General features: G+C 34.7%; 1 protein-coding gene across 1 annotated transcript in view; it reads right to left on the bottom strand.

The window, feature by feature from the left end:
• Positions 1-2,457: 2,457 nt before the first annotated feature.
• LOC138692656 (WD repeat-containing protein 11-like) overlaps positions 2,458-13,533 on the bottom strand; it is a 66,621-nt gene continuing 55,545 nt past the window's right edge. The window contains exons 23-24 of the mRNA XM_069815802.1: positions 11,643-11,790; positions 2,458-7,890 (exon numbers count right to left, since the gene is read on the bottom strand). Of these exons, the coding sequence (XP_069671903.1) occupies positions 7,739-7,890; positions 11,643-11,790 (300 nt within the window). The 3' untranslated portion in view covers positions 2,458-7,738. The remainder of the gene's footprint in view (positions 7,891-11,642; positions 11,791-13,533) is intronic.

Genomic DNA, 13,533 nt, shown 5'->3' with positions numbered 1-13,533 from the left:
AACAGATATTTTGAAAAAGGCTGCATTTGAAAGTATTGGCATAAAAAATATTAAGCAGAAGAGAAAAAGAGGCATACTGAAATGGGATGAGGATATCAAGAAGGTGATAAATGATAAGCGAGAAGCATATCTCCGATTTTTGCAAACAAAAAAACTTGAAGATGAAATTGATTATAAAAGAAAGAGAGCAATTGCAAAACAGAGAAACAAGAAAGCGACACCGAGAGAAATGGAGTGATTTCATCTCAAGATTAGAAAGAGATTTAACATTACCAAGACCCAAAACTTTAAAAATTTTAAAGAAAATAAATTCGGAGATAAAAGAAAATGTTGTTATAAACCCTATTCCTAACGAATCTCTACTTGCTTACTTTAAAAATATATGGTTTCACAAAAACATCTCTCTTACATTAAAGAATTCCAACAACAACACAACAGATATTATTACTTATGATGAACTCATTGAAGTATATAAACGTTTAAAAAACGGGAAAGCCCTAGGCGAAGATAATTTAAATTTCGAGCTTTTTAAATATGCTGGAGAAGAATTTACCTATCGATTTTTATATTTCTTAAACATTATATGGGCACGATTAAACCCCCCAGAAAGTTGGTAAAAAGCCATTGTAGTACCCATTTATAAGAAAGGAAACAAAAAACTATGTGAAAATTACAGGGGTATAAGTCTTCTCAATTCTGGATATAAGATCTATACAGCCATAATCAAAAATAAACTATCACATCTTTACGAAGACAAAATCACTGAAGAACAGAATGGATTCCGAAAAGGAAGATCATGTTGTGACAGCTATTTCACCATGAAGATTTTAATTGAAAAGCACAGAGAATTTAATATTCCAACCCACTTAGCTTTTATTGATTTCATAAAAGCTTTTGATAGAGTTGATAGAAATAAACTTTTAGAGATTTTACGCTATGATAATGTGCCAAACCAAATCATTCTCTCCATTTATAATTTATATCAACAAAATGAAATTGCCATAAGAACTGAACACGGAACTACTAGCTGGACTTCCATCAACCAAGGTGTTAGACAAGGGTGCGGTCTTTCTCCTCTGTTGTTTATTATATATATGAACCATATTTTATACATTTGGAGGCAAAGTCATCATGCTGGAATTCAAATTAATCGAAACACAGTTCTCGATACACTAATGTTTGCTGACGATCAGGTTGTTATCGCTAAAACAGAGGATGCTTTACAAAGAGCCATTTATAATTTGCAAATAATCGCCTCTGATTTCAATATGGAAATCTCAAAAGAGAAAACAAAAGTCATGGCATTTTCGGGAGAGAACCCAATTCCAAGTATGATCATGATAAATAATACTTTAATTGAACGTGTTAATTCATTTAACTATTTAGGTTATAACCTCTCTTACATCACTGATGAAGATATGTCAAACAAAATATCTAAATTTATAAAAATCACTGGCGTCATTAACGCCGTCTTCAAATCCTCCCATGTTCAGAAACATACAAGGCTAAAGGTATATAAAACACTAGCTCGACCGGTCCTCACTTACGGTAGCGAGGCATGGACAATCAGAAAAGCTGATGAGCAAAGGCTGACGACAGCTGAAATGAGGTTCATGAGACGAACAGCGGGATGCTCTTTGCTGGAACACCGTAAAAATGTGGACATATTGCAGGAACTCAAAATGGATCCTATAGTTAATTTTGTTCAACAATATCGACTTCAGTGGAAAAAACATGTCGAAAGGATGGATCGCACTAGATGGCCTAAACAGATTCTTACTTATGTACCAAGAGGAAAGAGGATATTGGGAAGACCACGAAAGTGCTGGCATGAGACAGTAACAGATCCTGTAGGGTCTAATACGTGACGGATATGATGATGATATAAAATTGTTTTCTCATGTTATGTTCAAATAATCAAGGTTATATATTATATGTCTCACTCACACAGTCCATGTGCATCTATTTGAATATGTAATTAGGCAAACTTTCACACATTTGAAAATGGCATATCAATGCCGAAAACGTTCATGTTATAATTAATTTATATAAAACTAGATAAGCATAGATGGCTCATCTCAATTTAATATATCATTACTACTTGCTTATCGGAGAAATCATACAAAATGAAATTAAATTCTGTGCAGTCATAATCTGGTCATCAAAAATATGTAAATTTCCTAGTACCCGGTACTAGTTACATAAGCTGTTAAGTCGGCCATTGTTGTATAATCATAAAAGATGCATATTTTCCCTGGACCAAAAATATATTACAAAATGACTAGAATCACATCTAGTAACAAACTATTAAAATTCTTTTCAGAAAGGAGCCACTGTGTAAACACAAAAAAGCCTATGTAACGAGTACTGGGTACTAGGAAACTACCAAATATTTCTTACTAAGGATACTTTAATTTGGGATTGGTAACAGGTGTAAGTTCATTAAAGAAACAAGAATCGAATACTAATAAATTTAATAACAAATTTTCAGTTGTTTATAATTAAATTATGATTAAATTTTCACATATACTAGATTTTTCTAATTTTACTCAAAATGAGACATTGCTACAATGAATTATGCAATAATAATTGTAAGAACAGTGGCGTAGCATTCAGAATAAGAACGGGTACACAGGAAATACAGAATTTATAATATGTATGTAAACAGAAGGTGCTTACTGCACAAATAAAATAAAAAAAAACCAAATTCTGATGAATAAGAAACCTATCATTAAGATTTTTTTAAACTTAGATTTATTCATTGCCATAACAAACAAAGTCATTAACTCATTTGTTACTCCACAGAGGGCAGCATTTCCTATGGAAGGTGAAGGTTGTTAAGTACCTAAAAAACCAGATTGCCTTCATCTCTTCTCAGAAAACATTGACTACAAGAATGAAGTTAAATATCTAGGAGTGATTCTCGACAAACATCTGCGCTACAGTGAACATGTAGAATATGCAAGAAACAAAGCTCTGGCCAGATTTATTCACTTATACCCATTGATTAGATCTCCGTATCTTAACTTTCCCCTCAAAGTCAGGCTTTATACATCGGTCATAAGACCAGTGATGACATATGGTTGTGAAGTTTGGAATTCCGCTCATCCAAGAATCATCAGAAGACTACATGCAATCCAACGATGTCTGCTTAAAAGTCACTGGTGCTGACTATACCACATCAAATGCACAGCTCCAAGATATGTTACAGATTGAATCATTTTATGATTTCATCACAAGAATTTCAAATAACTTTTCTCGAAAGTTGCTGTATCATCCTAACCCTCTCATTCGAGCTCTGGCTACCTGAAGCGAAATTTGATTAATTAAGTGCCTTCAAGAAAAGGATAACTAGTTGGAACCAAAAATCATTTTAATATCTCCTTATATTACTTTAAAGTAAAAGCCTTATTTATATATAAGGCTCAAACTTATGTACAAATCAACATCAAGACAATAATAATAATAATAATAATAATAATAAAAAAAAAAGGTTGCTAAGTGTGAGCCAGGAACTTTAAGACTCAATATCTCAGAACTATTTCAGATGGACTTGGTCCACTCTGGTTGTGAACCCCTCATTTCTACTTTTGTTCTTCATCCGAGATTGTATTAATCCACAAACTGATCACTGGTGGACTTGGTCCACTCTGGTTGTGAGCCCCTCAAATAATAATGTATATGAAACATGTAGTTTCAGTTAAAAACATGAATGGCAAAGAAGACGAGAACTATTTTAATAATACAAAACAACTGAATTGAATCACTTGAACTGAAATGACACTTATCTGATATTGTTGTTTTACTCACAACACCCACAGCTGCCAAGAGGCAAATCACTGCTTGACTTTAACCACAGTCTACTATATACAGTCACGAAGCTTGGGGTGGTTTTTTGCAAATCTCTCGGTAGTTGCTAGCCGCTTGGAGCGCTGTGAGTACTAGGAACAATAGACTGTGTCACTGCCATCGTGATCTAATACAGGCCGTAAGGCAGACCATGTAACTCGCTTAACCCGATCACGAAGGGCGGTGTTTCAACCATATAAATTAGTTGGAATGCATAAACAGTAACATATGTTTCTCTAAAATGTAGTGTAATTCCATTAATAAAATTTAAAACAATGATTATGGGACACTTCAGACATAATTTACTTGCGAGTTAAGATGTAATATATTATTTATGGTGTGAAAATTACGTTGTTCGTATGTGTAATACCTGCCTTTATTTCGATTAAATATTGCGAAATTCTTGTACATTCATTTATGCACGATTCAATAATTTTCAATTGCACCGCACGGACATTTGTCTAGATCAAAAAAGCATTGACTGTGCCGTATTTCGCATTTTTGTGAAAAGCTACGTAAACTGTGAAATGTTCATTATCGGTTGTAATAAATGTAAATGGCTCAAATACAATAATTTGAATAATATTATGGGACAAGGAGACGTTTGTAGTACTATAAATTGTAAGAAAAATAGGTTAGAGTTATCCTTCTTCTGAAAGATCCAGGAAGGTGAGTTTATAGAATATAATATATATATTTCATGAAAATAATATATAAACCTTATGTATTTCATATTTCAATAGTGGAAGGAAGGTGTTAATTTTTTCAAAAGAACACGATATCGAAAGTACAATACATTTTATTGTCTGCTAGGGGAAGTCTCTGTGATGAGGTGATAGTAGCGATCCTGGTGGTGAGCAACTATCTATGGATGCATATTTCAACTGTTTATGTTTGCATATTTAGTAAGTATTAAACTTCGTGACTGTATATACTAGACTGTGCTTTAACCTACAAATAAGAGTTTGATGTGTCAACTGTTTGGAGGTGGCTTACACAGGTTTCTTTTAACTCTAGTCTTATCACTGAATTTATCCACAAAGTTAGCTAATAAAAATAATGATTAATTGATTAACTAGTGGACTTACTCGTGTTAACTATGTAAGATTTGTCCGGAAAAATAATGAGATGTTTTAAAATATGGCAGATAAAATCTCTTCAAGTGTACCAAATTACAATCTTTCTTTCTTTTTTCTTTGGGAATACATTGCTTACCTCGTCTTTCTGATGCTATGCCACTGTATATGAATTACTATATATGAAAAGTACAGGGGAAAAACAAAGTCACAATTCATAAGAGTGATATCATCTAATTCAGTAAATTTTTAAATTTATATATCTTCTCACCATTCATTTGCTGCCACAAGGGACAAAGAGTACTTAACCATAGAAATTTTTACAAGTTCATGAAAAACCATTGATTTTGTTTTAACAATGAAATTCCTACAAATACATAACTGCAAACTTTAGTGTTTTTCTTATCAAAATCGGTAAAGGAGAATTATCACCATGGATACAGTCATCCTTTGCTATCTTTTCATTAGGAACAGCAATAAATTTTGCAGTAATGTACTGAATTAGAAGATGACATCACCCTTAAGAGAATTGTGCCTTTGATTGTTTTTCCCCTGGACTCTTCAATTATTCTATTAGTTTATGTACCTTTTTACATAATATATGCACATTTTATAAAATAAAACAATTGAAAAATATATACATATATTTAACTTTAAATATTTGTTTCTACAAGATGGAAAGACAGCCATATACATATAATGTACCATCTAATCTGTAAACTTATATTCTGTATTACACATCCAACCAACTTCTGGAGGAGTTATTTTATAGGAACATTTGTTTCGATCAGTATCTTACAGGTATATAAATGTAAATAATTCCAAGTCACTGATCCATAATTAATATTCACGTAATAGAAATGATGTATGCTGCTATGTTATATTCATAGAAAAAAAATTAAATGTCCGATCCATCTATTTAAGCCCAGAACATTAAAAGATTCCTTTTAAACTTTACAAAACTTTTCATACAAGTATTACTGAAGTCATTATTTCAACCACTTACAATAGATTTTACCATTTCTCATTCATTTTAGTTGTATTGCAGTTATCGGTACATCTTATTTTTTAGTTACACAACTGCAATGTCGAGTAAAAGGAAATGTGTTGTTGCATCCATAAAGGATAAGTTAGAAGCCATGAGACATGTGGAAAAATGGCACAATCTTGCAAAATGTTGCTTCCGATTATGGAGTAGAAATATCAACTGTCTCTGATTGGATTAAATGTAAATCCAAACTTTTGGAACATTCCTGCAAAATACTGAAATATTTTTCATCGATTATCCGAAATGGCTTCACTCCTTTCATTTCGGATAAATAGGGTTCTACTGTACTTTTTTAAATACATTTTACAGAGTTTTTATTTTACAATAAGTTTCTACTATACTAAAAGTCAGGTTATGAACTGACTAAACAGGAAGTAGTTGGCAGGGTGAGAGGAAAGTGCGGGTTAGAGGGGCAGCCTGTGCAGTGATGACACGTTGAGTGTGGGGAGTTGGAGGGGAAAAGGAGAATGGAGCTTTTCATTGGACCTCACGTGAAAATGTCGTCTGCTAACGAAAATCTGGCAACGGAATCACAGAGACAGTGTAGCCAAACTTCCCAGTTCATTTGCAGTACCCCGTGCATTACGAGTCGCATTTCGTACTAGCGTCATTAGCTCGTGCTTTCTTAGAAACAGTAATTTTAATTACTAATATTGTTGATAGTGTTATCGAGAACTATATACAGTAGTTATTTTAAACATATCGGTGACAAACGCTGAACACGCTTTGAATCTCGCACCACTATGTGGCAACAGAGCTTATAAGGAGAGCAACAGAACGTTGCTTCCGGTTTAGTCGGTTCATAACCTGGCTTTTAGTATAGAAATGTTCTCTCCTACTGTACGTACTATTGTACCTAACCAACATTAGATAACATGCGATAAAGGTCACGTATAATCAAATGTATTATAAAGGAACATCATCAATCTACAAATTCAATTTAACAGTGCCTGTGGATTTTGGTAATTGCGATTAAAACTGAATGTAATTATAAAATTGTCTTTCACGCAGGGTGTTAATTTAGAAGACACACCAAAGTCTTTGCAGAATGTAATTTCTTTGCAGAAACATCACGCGATCACCAAACTTTCAGTGTAGATTCACAGTTGTTATATATTGCCTGATGAGTCGTTTCTATTAGACCAGGCACTGTCAATGGATCTGTTTCTTGTAATTACATTTTTGTGAGAAAAAAAATGTTTATTTGTTAATGAATATTGAAATAGGATCTAAATGTAACTGCACCATTATACAGGAGAATCCCTCTTAACCTGCACCAAAGTGACCAGGCTACTTCTGTATAAGAGATTTTACCGGATAACAAAAAAAAAACTGTTCGTATTTTATAATGTCAACTGTTGAAACTGCACCCATGTGAAGCTTATTTCTCAATCACTTGATCATAACTCAATAAGAAAAACTGTGTTGATTTTCTTTATTAAATAACATCACACAATGCAAATAATACACCAACTTAACATTCGAATATTAACTGAACACGAAAGTTCGTGCGAACTTCCTAATGTGGCAACACTGACAGGCAATGTGGCAGATTTGAACTTCTTTGGTATTGCCAGTTATGAGAGATTTTACTGTATCTAAATAATATTATTATGAATGAGCTATATTGTGAGAATACTGCTAAATATACAAAATAAATGCCTTTATAACTCAATGGAACTATGAGAAAACCTCCAGATGTTGGTCGAATTATCTATTCTTTGTATAATGGAATGTTCTGAAATGTTCAAAATGGCAAGGATAATCACGACCTCTCTTCAACGAGGATCTGGAACTCTTTGTGTAACTGCTGTCCAATTTCTCCAAGTTTCTCACTCATAGCCAGAGCAGCTCTGTGATTTCCTATGGAGAAAAGATGCCTGGCGAAATCGAGATCTACAGCAATCAGTAAGGGCTGTGATGTTCGTTAAGGAACAAATCTATTTACATAACACAAACATTATACCGTAGAAGGACAATTTAGTGTCCAATACAGTTACACTTTTTGTACCATATCACAAATGCAGAAACTTAAAAGTTATATAACAGCTGTATCATCAGGAAAGACTGGGAACCTACCTGTTGAATCTGTCCTTGTGTTGTCAACAAATCTAACCTGTGAAGAACCACATCATATAAAAATGGAAGTCACTGAATAAACTGCATAAACATTTTCTTTGACAAAACCTGTCTGCATTTTGTCTTCACAAAGAAAAAATGACAGGATTGCGTGAAACATTTATGCTGTTCGTGATTATTATTGTGAACATGGTTGGAATTGTAAGGATGTTTGAGATTTGAGATAAAAGTTTGATATTTATTTTAATATCTGTGAGAGAGAGAGAAATAACTCGTCCGGCCTTAATTAAGGATGACCACGAGGATCCGGAAATTAATAGCAAACAAATATAATGAATTAAATATGAATATTGTTATAAAAATAAAATGTAATAATTAAGCACCATTGATTATCAATTATAAAATAAAATCTTAGAAGATGACTATAAAATTATACTTATAAATAGAGGATTTTATTTAAAATTAGCATATCCTTAATTAAGGCCTTCTGAGTGGTATAAATGAAACTGTATAATCTGCAGGGAATCTTTAAGAATTTGCGAGATGATTTTTTGAATTTCAAAAGATGATACTGATAATTGTTTTAAAAAATTATATGTAAATTTTGGTAAAGAACTCCAAGCACCAAAAAATAAACCTGTCACTGACAAATTGAAGACAGGGATGTTATACTTGGCACTAAGGTAGGGAATACAAGGTTCATAAATGACCCTCTTTTCCTGATCGACCTGATGAGCTTGGTTTAGATCTCTCTCCATGCGTATAGTTGGATCTATGATAATAGCCTTTTGTTGTTGCCTGTTTATTCTATTATAGCCGCTCTTCTGTGAGAGTTGTCTCCAGAAACACAGTGGACCTCTTCATGAATTTCCCAACCCTTGTTCCGAAGAAGACAGGCGATAGCTCCACGGACTCTATGATGCCTGTTGTTATGCAATAACTCTTCTTTCCGACAAAAGCCCAATACGTGGCCAAGAGTTTCTACTTTCCACATTTTATGTTTTTTATCGTACAAAATAATATTAACTGACAGAAAGTATGATCTTTGTCAGATATACCCTATAGACTAATTGGCTTGTGCTGTATTGTAACCAGTACTGAGTCCAACCAATGCAAGAAGCATTTTTTTTGTTCTCTTCAGTCTGACAAATTGAGTTATCCAGTTCTTGCATTGAGGTAAGGGTTTAATGATGCAGGAAACTACATTAAGCAGATTTATTGTATTTTATTTGGTAGCATATTAAATATAGGTAAAATTATTAATATCTAAAGGCTTATCTAGTAAATAATGATATTGTGACAGCCGGGAAACGATCTCACAACCGGCAGAAGGAGGGCAAAGTCGGCCGTGGTTCGGCACGGAAGTTGCATGCGCATCTGCTTCCTGGGGCATGTGCTGTGGCGTAGAGAGGAGAGGAGAGTTGGCGACCGCGGCAGTGAGGGGAGAAATCCAGAGAATTCGAGAAGTGCCATCTTCTGGACATCCGTAGAAACTTCCAGTATCGTACTCTCTAGAAACTATGGTTTGGTTATAAAAGAAGAGAGGCAAGTGAGCGAGTAGCAGTTGTTGGACAGCAAGCCAGCCAGTCTTGTGTAGCAGTGAAGCCAGCTTCGAGACCGGAGTTCGAATTGAGTGTGTCCGCAGCTGTGTGAGCGTCCGAAGACCTGAGTTCGAGTGCAGTGGACCACAGTTGGGGGACCTGAGTTCGAAGTTCAGTGGACTGTCTCTGAAAGTCTGGGGTTCGAGATACTGTGAACTTGAGTGGCTGAGCTAGAAGAACTGGCCAAGGCAAACGAACTGTGAACTGAGAACTGACAGTTCTGTGTTGTAAATAGTGCTTTGTGAACATTAGTTAAGATTAACTGTACATTGTTGTCCTCAATAATCCAAGTAAATTGTCATTGTCGTTGGAGTGCAATAACGAATACTGTGTTACTGTGTGGAATGGAAATCCCATTGTTGACGGGAGTGTTTACATTCAAGTATAGAAAGTGACTATTGTCGTAACAATAAAAGTTACATTGTTGTGTTGGAATAAATTTACAATATAAACCTGCTGTAAATGTTTGTTAATAACAGAGAAAAATTCGCTCCGGCACTGGGGATCGAACTCAGGACACTCAGTTCTACGCACTGGGTGCTCTACCACTGAGCTACACCAAGGCTCAATCCACAGAACCGAATCAAATCTTTCTTCTTTGGTTTTTCCCTTTGTGTTATTAACGAACAATAACCATAACAGATAATTCTGTAGGACCAAAAATTAATAATCTTTACACTGATCCAAATGGTTTAGGAATCAAGATATTTCATATTTTGCCAAAATAAATTTCATATTTTGATAACTAGGGACCGGGTTTTTATGTAATATCAGGGTGTAAAATATATACATATTTATGTAAGAAAAATAAGCTGAATATGTACCAAAATATGTAAAATCATGAAAATATTTTATATCAATATCTGCGCTGGTTTGTATTGTTAAGCCTAGATATTTGCAGTCTGGTACAATTTTTAATTTTCTGTTCTTCATGACGATTTCTACTGTTTCTGGTGCTCTTCCACCATTTCTGAGTATCATAATTTCTGTCTTGTTCACATGTATATCAAATTTGTTTCTATTGCACCATTTTACCATGATGTTTATTGTTTCTTGTAACTTTGTAAGGTCTTTAAACCCTACTACTTTATCGTCCGCTTATGTGTATGAGATTATTCCCTTCTTTATTTTTACAATACAAAGTAGTTGTATGAGAAAGGTTGCCTTTTGTTCACTCATATTTACAGTGGACAGTAAGGGGTGAGTGCCTCTTTTACTTCCTGGAAATAAGATGTTATGTTTCGTCCCGAAATATATCTTTTCTCGGAGAGATAAAAAGGCTTTTTAAATCTGTGTATTTCAAATTGTAAACTTCCCCAGCAGAAGTTTTCTTTTTCCTTTTATGGGGACACGCTACTGAGATTTCTAAACTCCACAATTTTGATTGTAAGTTTTTGAAATTTTAAAATCGAATAGATGTTGATGAGTTACATGTGCACAATTATTTTCAAAATTTTATGTTGAAAAATGTACTCGGAAAAAAATAAAATATACAAAAAGTGTTTATAATTTTAGTAAACAAATATCTGGGTCTCATATAAAGATAATTTGTTTCTTAAACTTTTAAAATGATGCTAAGACTGCCTACAATGAAATGGTGCATGGGTTTGTTCCTAGTCAATACAGTTCATAAGTAAAAAAAAAAGAACTTTTAACATTGACCAAAATTGACGAAAACTCAGTAGCGTGTCCCCTTAAAGAGAGTAAAAATGAATAAAACCCCCTAAATATGTAGATTTATGTAATACCAAGCCATAATATGTAATGTGGGGTAAATATGTAAAAATATGTAATATCAAATTTTAATATATTAATGGTAATAACAAGAATCGTAAAGATTTGTTATTTATATATGGTTAGGTTGAAAGGAATATAATATATAATTACATAAAAATCCGGTCTCTATTGATAAAATTTTCTTCATAGTTTGTTTGTCTTTAGTTCTGACATATAAGAGGACTCACATAAGTTAAATTTTAAAAAGGATATCTGTTGAGCTGGAAGGTGGCGAGAATATTCCGAACTCACGGCACGCTTGTAGTAGTAGTCCAGCACGAGCGTGCAGCTTCTGAGCTCCCAGCAACTCCAACACACGCTCAAACTGGCACATGGACAGCATCACCAATAGTGCTTTATTCTAGAAACAGCAAGCACATCATAGCATTAATATCTGCTTTCAGAGTTTATTAAAATTTAAACAACTTAATGTGTCTTATGTTTCTACTAATTCTGAATACAGATGAATATAGGTAGTCCATTACTAGAAGAGATGAAAATTGGACTTTATCCACTGTAGATAATACACAAGGGTTGCAAAATTAAATTTTGGTTCAAGGCTTTCAATATCGAAGGTTGGGGCAAATCGTAAAACAGCAAATGCTAAGCTCCGCCCACGACCCCCTTTCCACTTTTCCCCTACAAGCTCACCACACACTCTAGTGGGAAAGGGTGGAAATAGGGGGTTTAGGGTGGTGGTGACATCTAGTAGAGGAAAGTGGAACAAAAAGAGTGAATGCGGCATCTACAAAGCAAAAGAGGAACTTCGTCTCGTCTTGTCTCTCTCTCTCTCTCTCTCCAGCCTCTTCTTAGCTTGATGTCTCTCTCTTTTTTTTTCTTATGACTTTGCAGAGGGTAGGATTCGATCCGGGTATGTTCCTAACGAAATACACGCACGCTCTTTGGTCACGCTTTAGACCTCTCAGCTACCGAGGCGAGTTGGTGGTAGAAGGGAAAATGAATCTATTTATATTCGGGACAATGACCGAATAGCGTGGGTAGAAAGTGGCGGGCTTGTGAATTTAGCTTGGTAGGGATTGACTGCGGGGGTGGCATAAGTGTTAATTCGCGCTGGTAGAGCTTCATTGTGTCCGTATCCAGCTACGAGTACAGACGGAACGACGTGTTGTGATGAGCCGTCACGTGGCGGGTCCTGATTACAGCAAACGAGGCTCTGGTAACTATTGTGTTATTTCGAGGACAGTGCAAAGTTAACAGGTGAATGTTGTTTTATTCAAAGTATGTGTTAATTCGAGGAAAAAACTTATATTTGAAATGTAAATATGAAATACGTGCGAGGCAGTAGGCAGTGATCCACCAGTGTTGTTTTATTCAAAGTATGTGTTAGTTCGAGATCCAAACATTGTCTAGTACACATCTCAAGGGAATCCCACATCAATCTGATTATATTGTGTTGTGTTGTGTTGTAAAATATGAAATACATGCGAGGCAGTAGGCAGTGATCCACCGAAGCGGGGCAGATAGTAGAGAGAGAGAACAGGCGAGCAAGGTGCCGAGCGGCGAGGTTGGGGATAACTTCTCCTACTGGCATTAGCTGTTTCACGATTTATCCGAAGGTTGATTTGATTTGTTGACTTCTGTTAAAGAATCTGAAGTCAGATTTCGCCTATCATGTATGATAAAAATTTGATAATTATTTGAAGAATTGCCATATCTGTAGCTCCAGTCATGCAATATTAACAATATTAATCCATAAATCAAGTAATCTTTGAAAATGTCTATAGAGTAAACAAAATCAAACAGTACTATCTTGTTCATATTCACAATTTAGATTCAACTCATTCCAAGTCGCAAGTAGACACTTCATTTTTCAATACCGCTTCCTCTTCAACTGGAAGTTCTGTCTTCGAGATTGTCTCCTATGTTGCAGCTCCACATTGTCTCGTTTCTTAGTCCAACAGTAGTCAGTCATCATCACTTCATTTCTTTCATGTCTTTTCTTCTCTTGTTTATACATACATTGTACTTTGAGCCACACTTGTAATTCGTCTGTATCTTAATACAAAGAGCAGCATTAAGGCGTGAAGGGTTCCCCAGTGACATGAAGTACGGGGAGATGGGTAGGATACATCAGCTGTTTATG

The sequence above is a fragment of the Periplaneta americana genome, chromosome 1, assembly GCF_040183065.1.
Source record: "Periplaneta americana isolate PAMFEO1 chromosome 1, P.americana_PAMFEO1_priV1, whole genome shotgun sequence".
Taxonomy (NCBI): domain Eukaryota; kingdom Metazoa; phylum Arthropoda; class Insecta; order Blattodea; family Blattidae; genus Periplaneta; species Periplaneta americana.
This window is presented reverse-complemented; position numbering and strand designations above follow the sequence as displayed.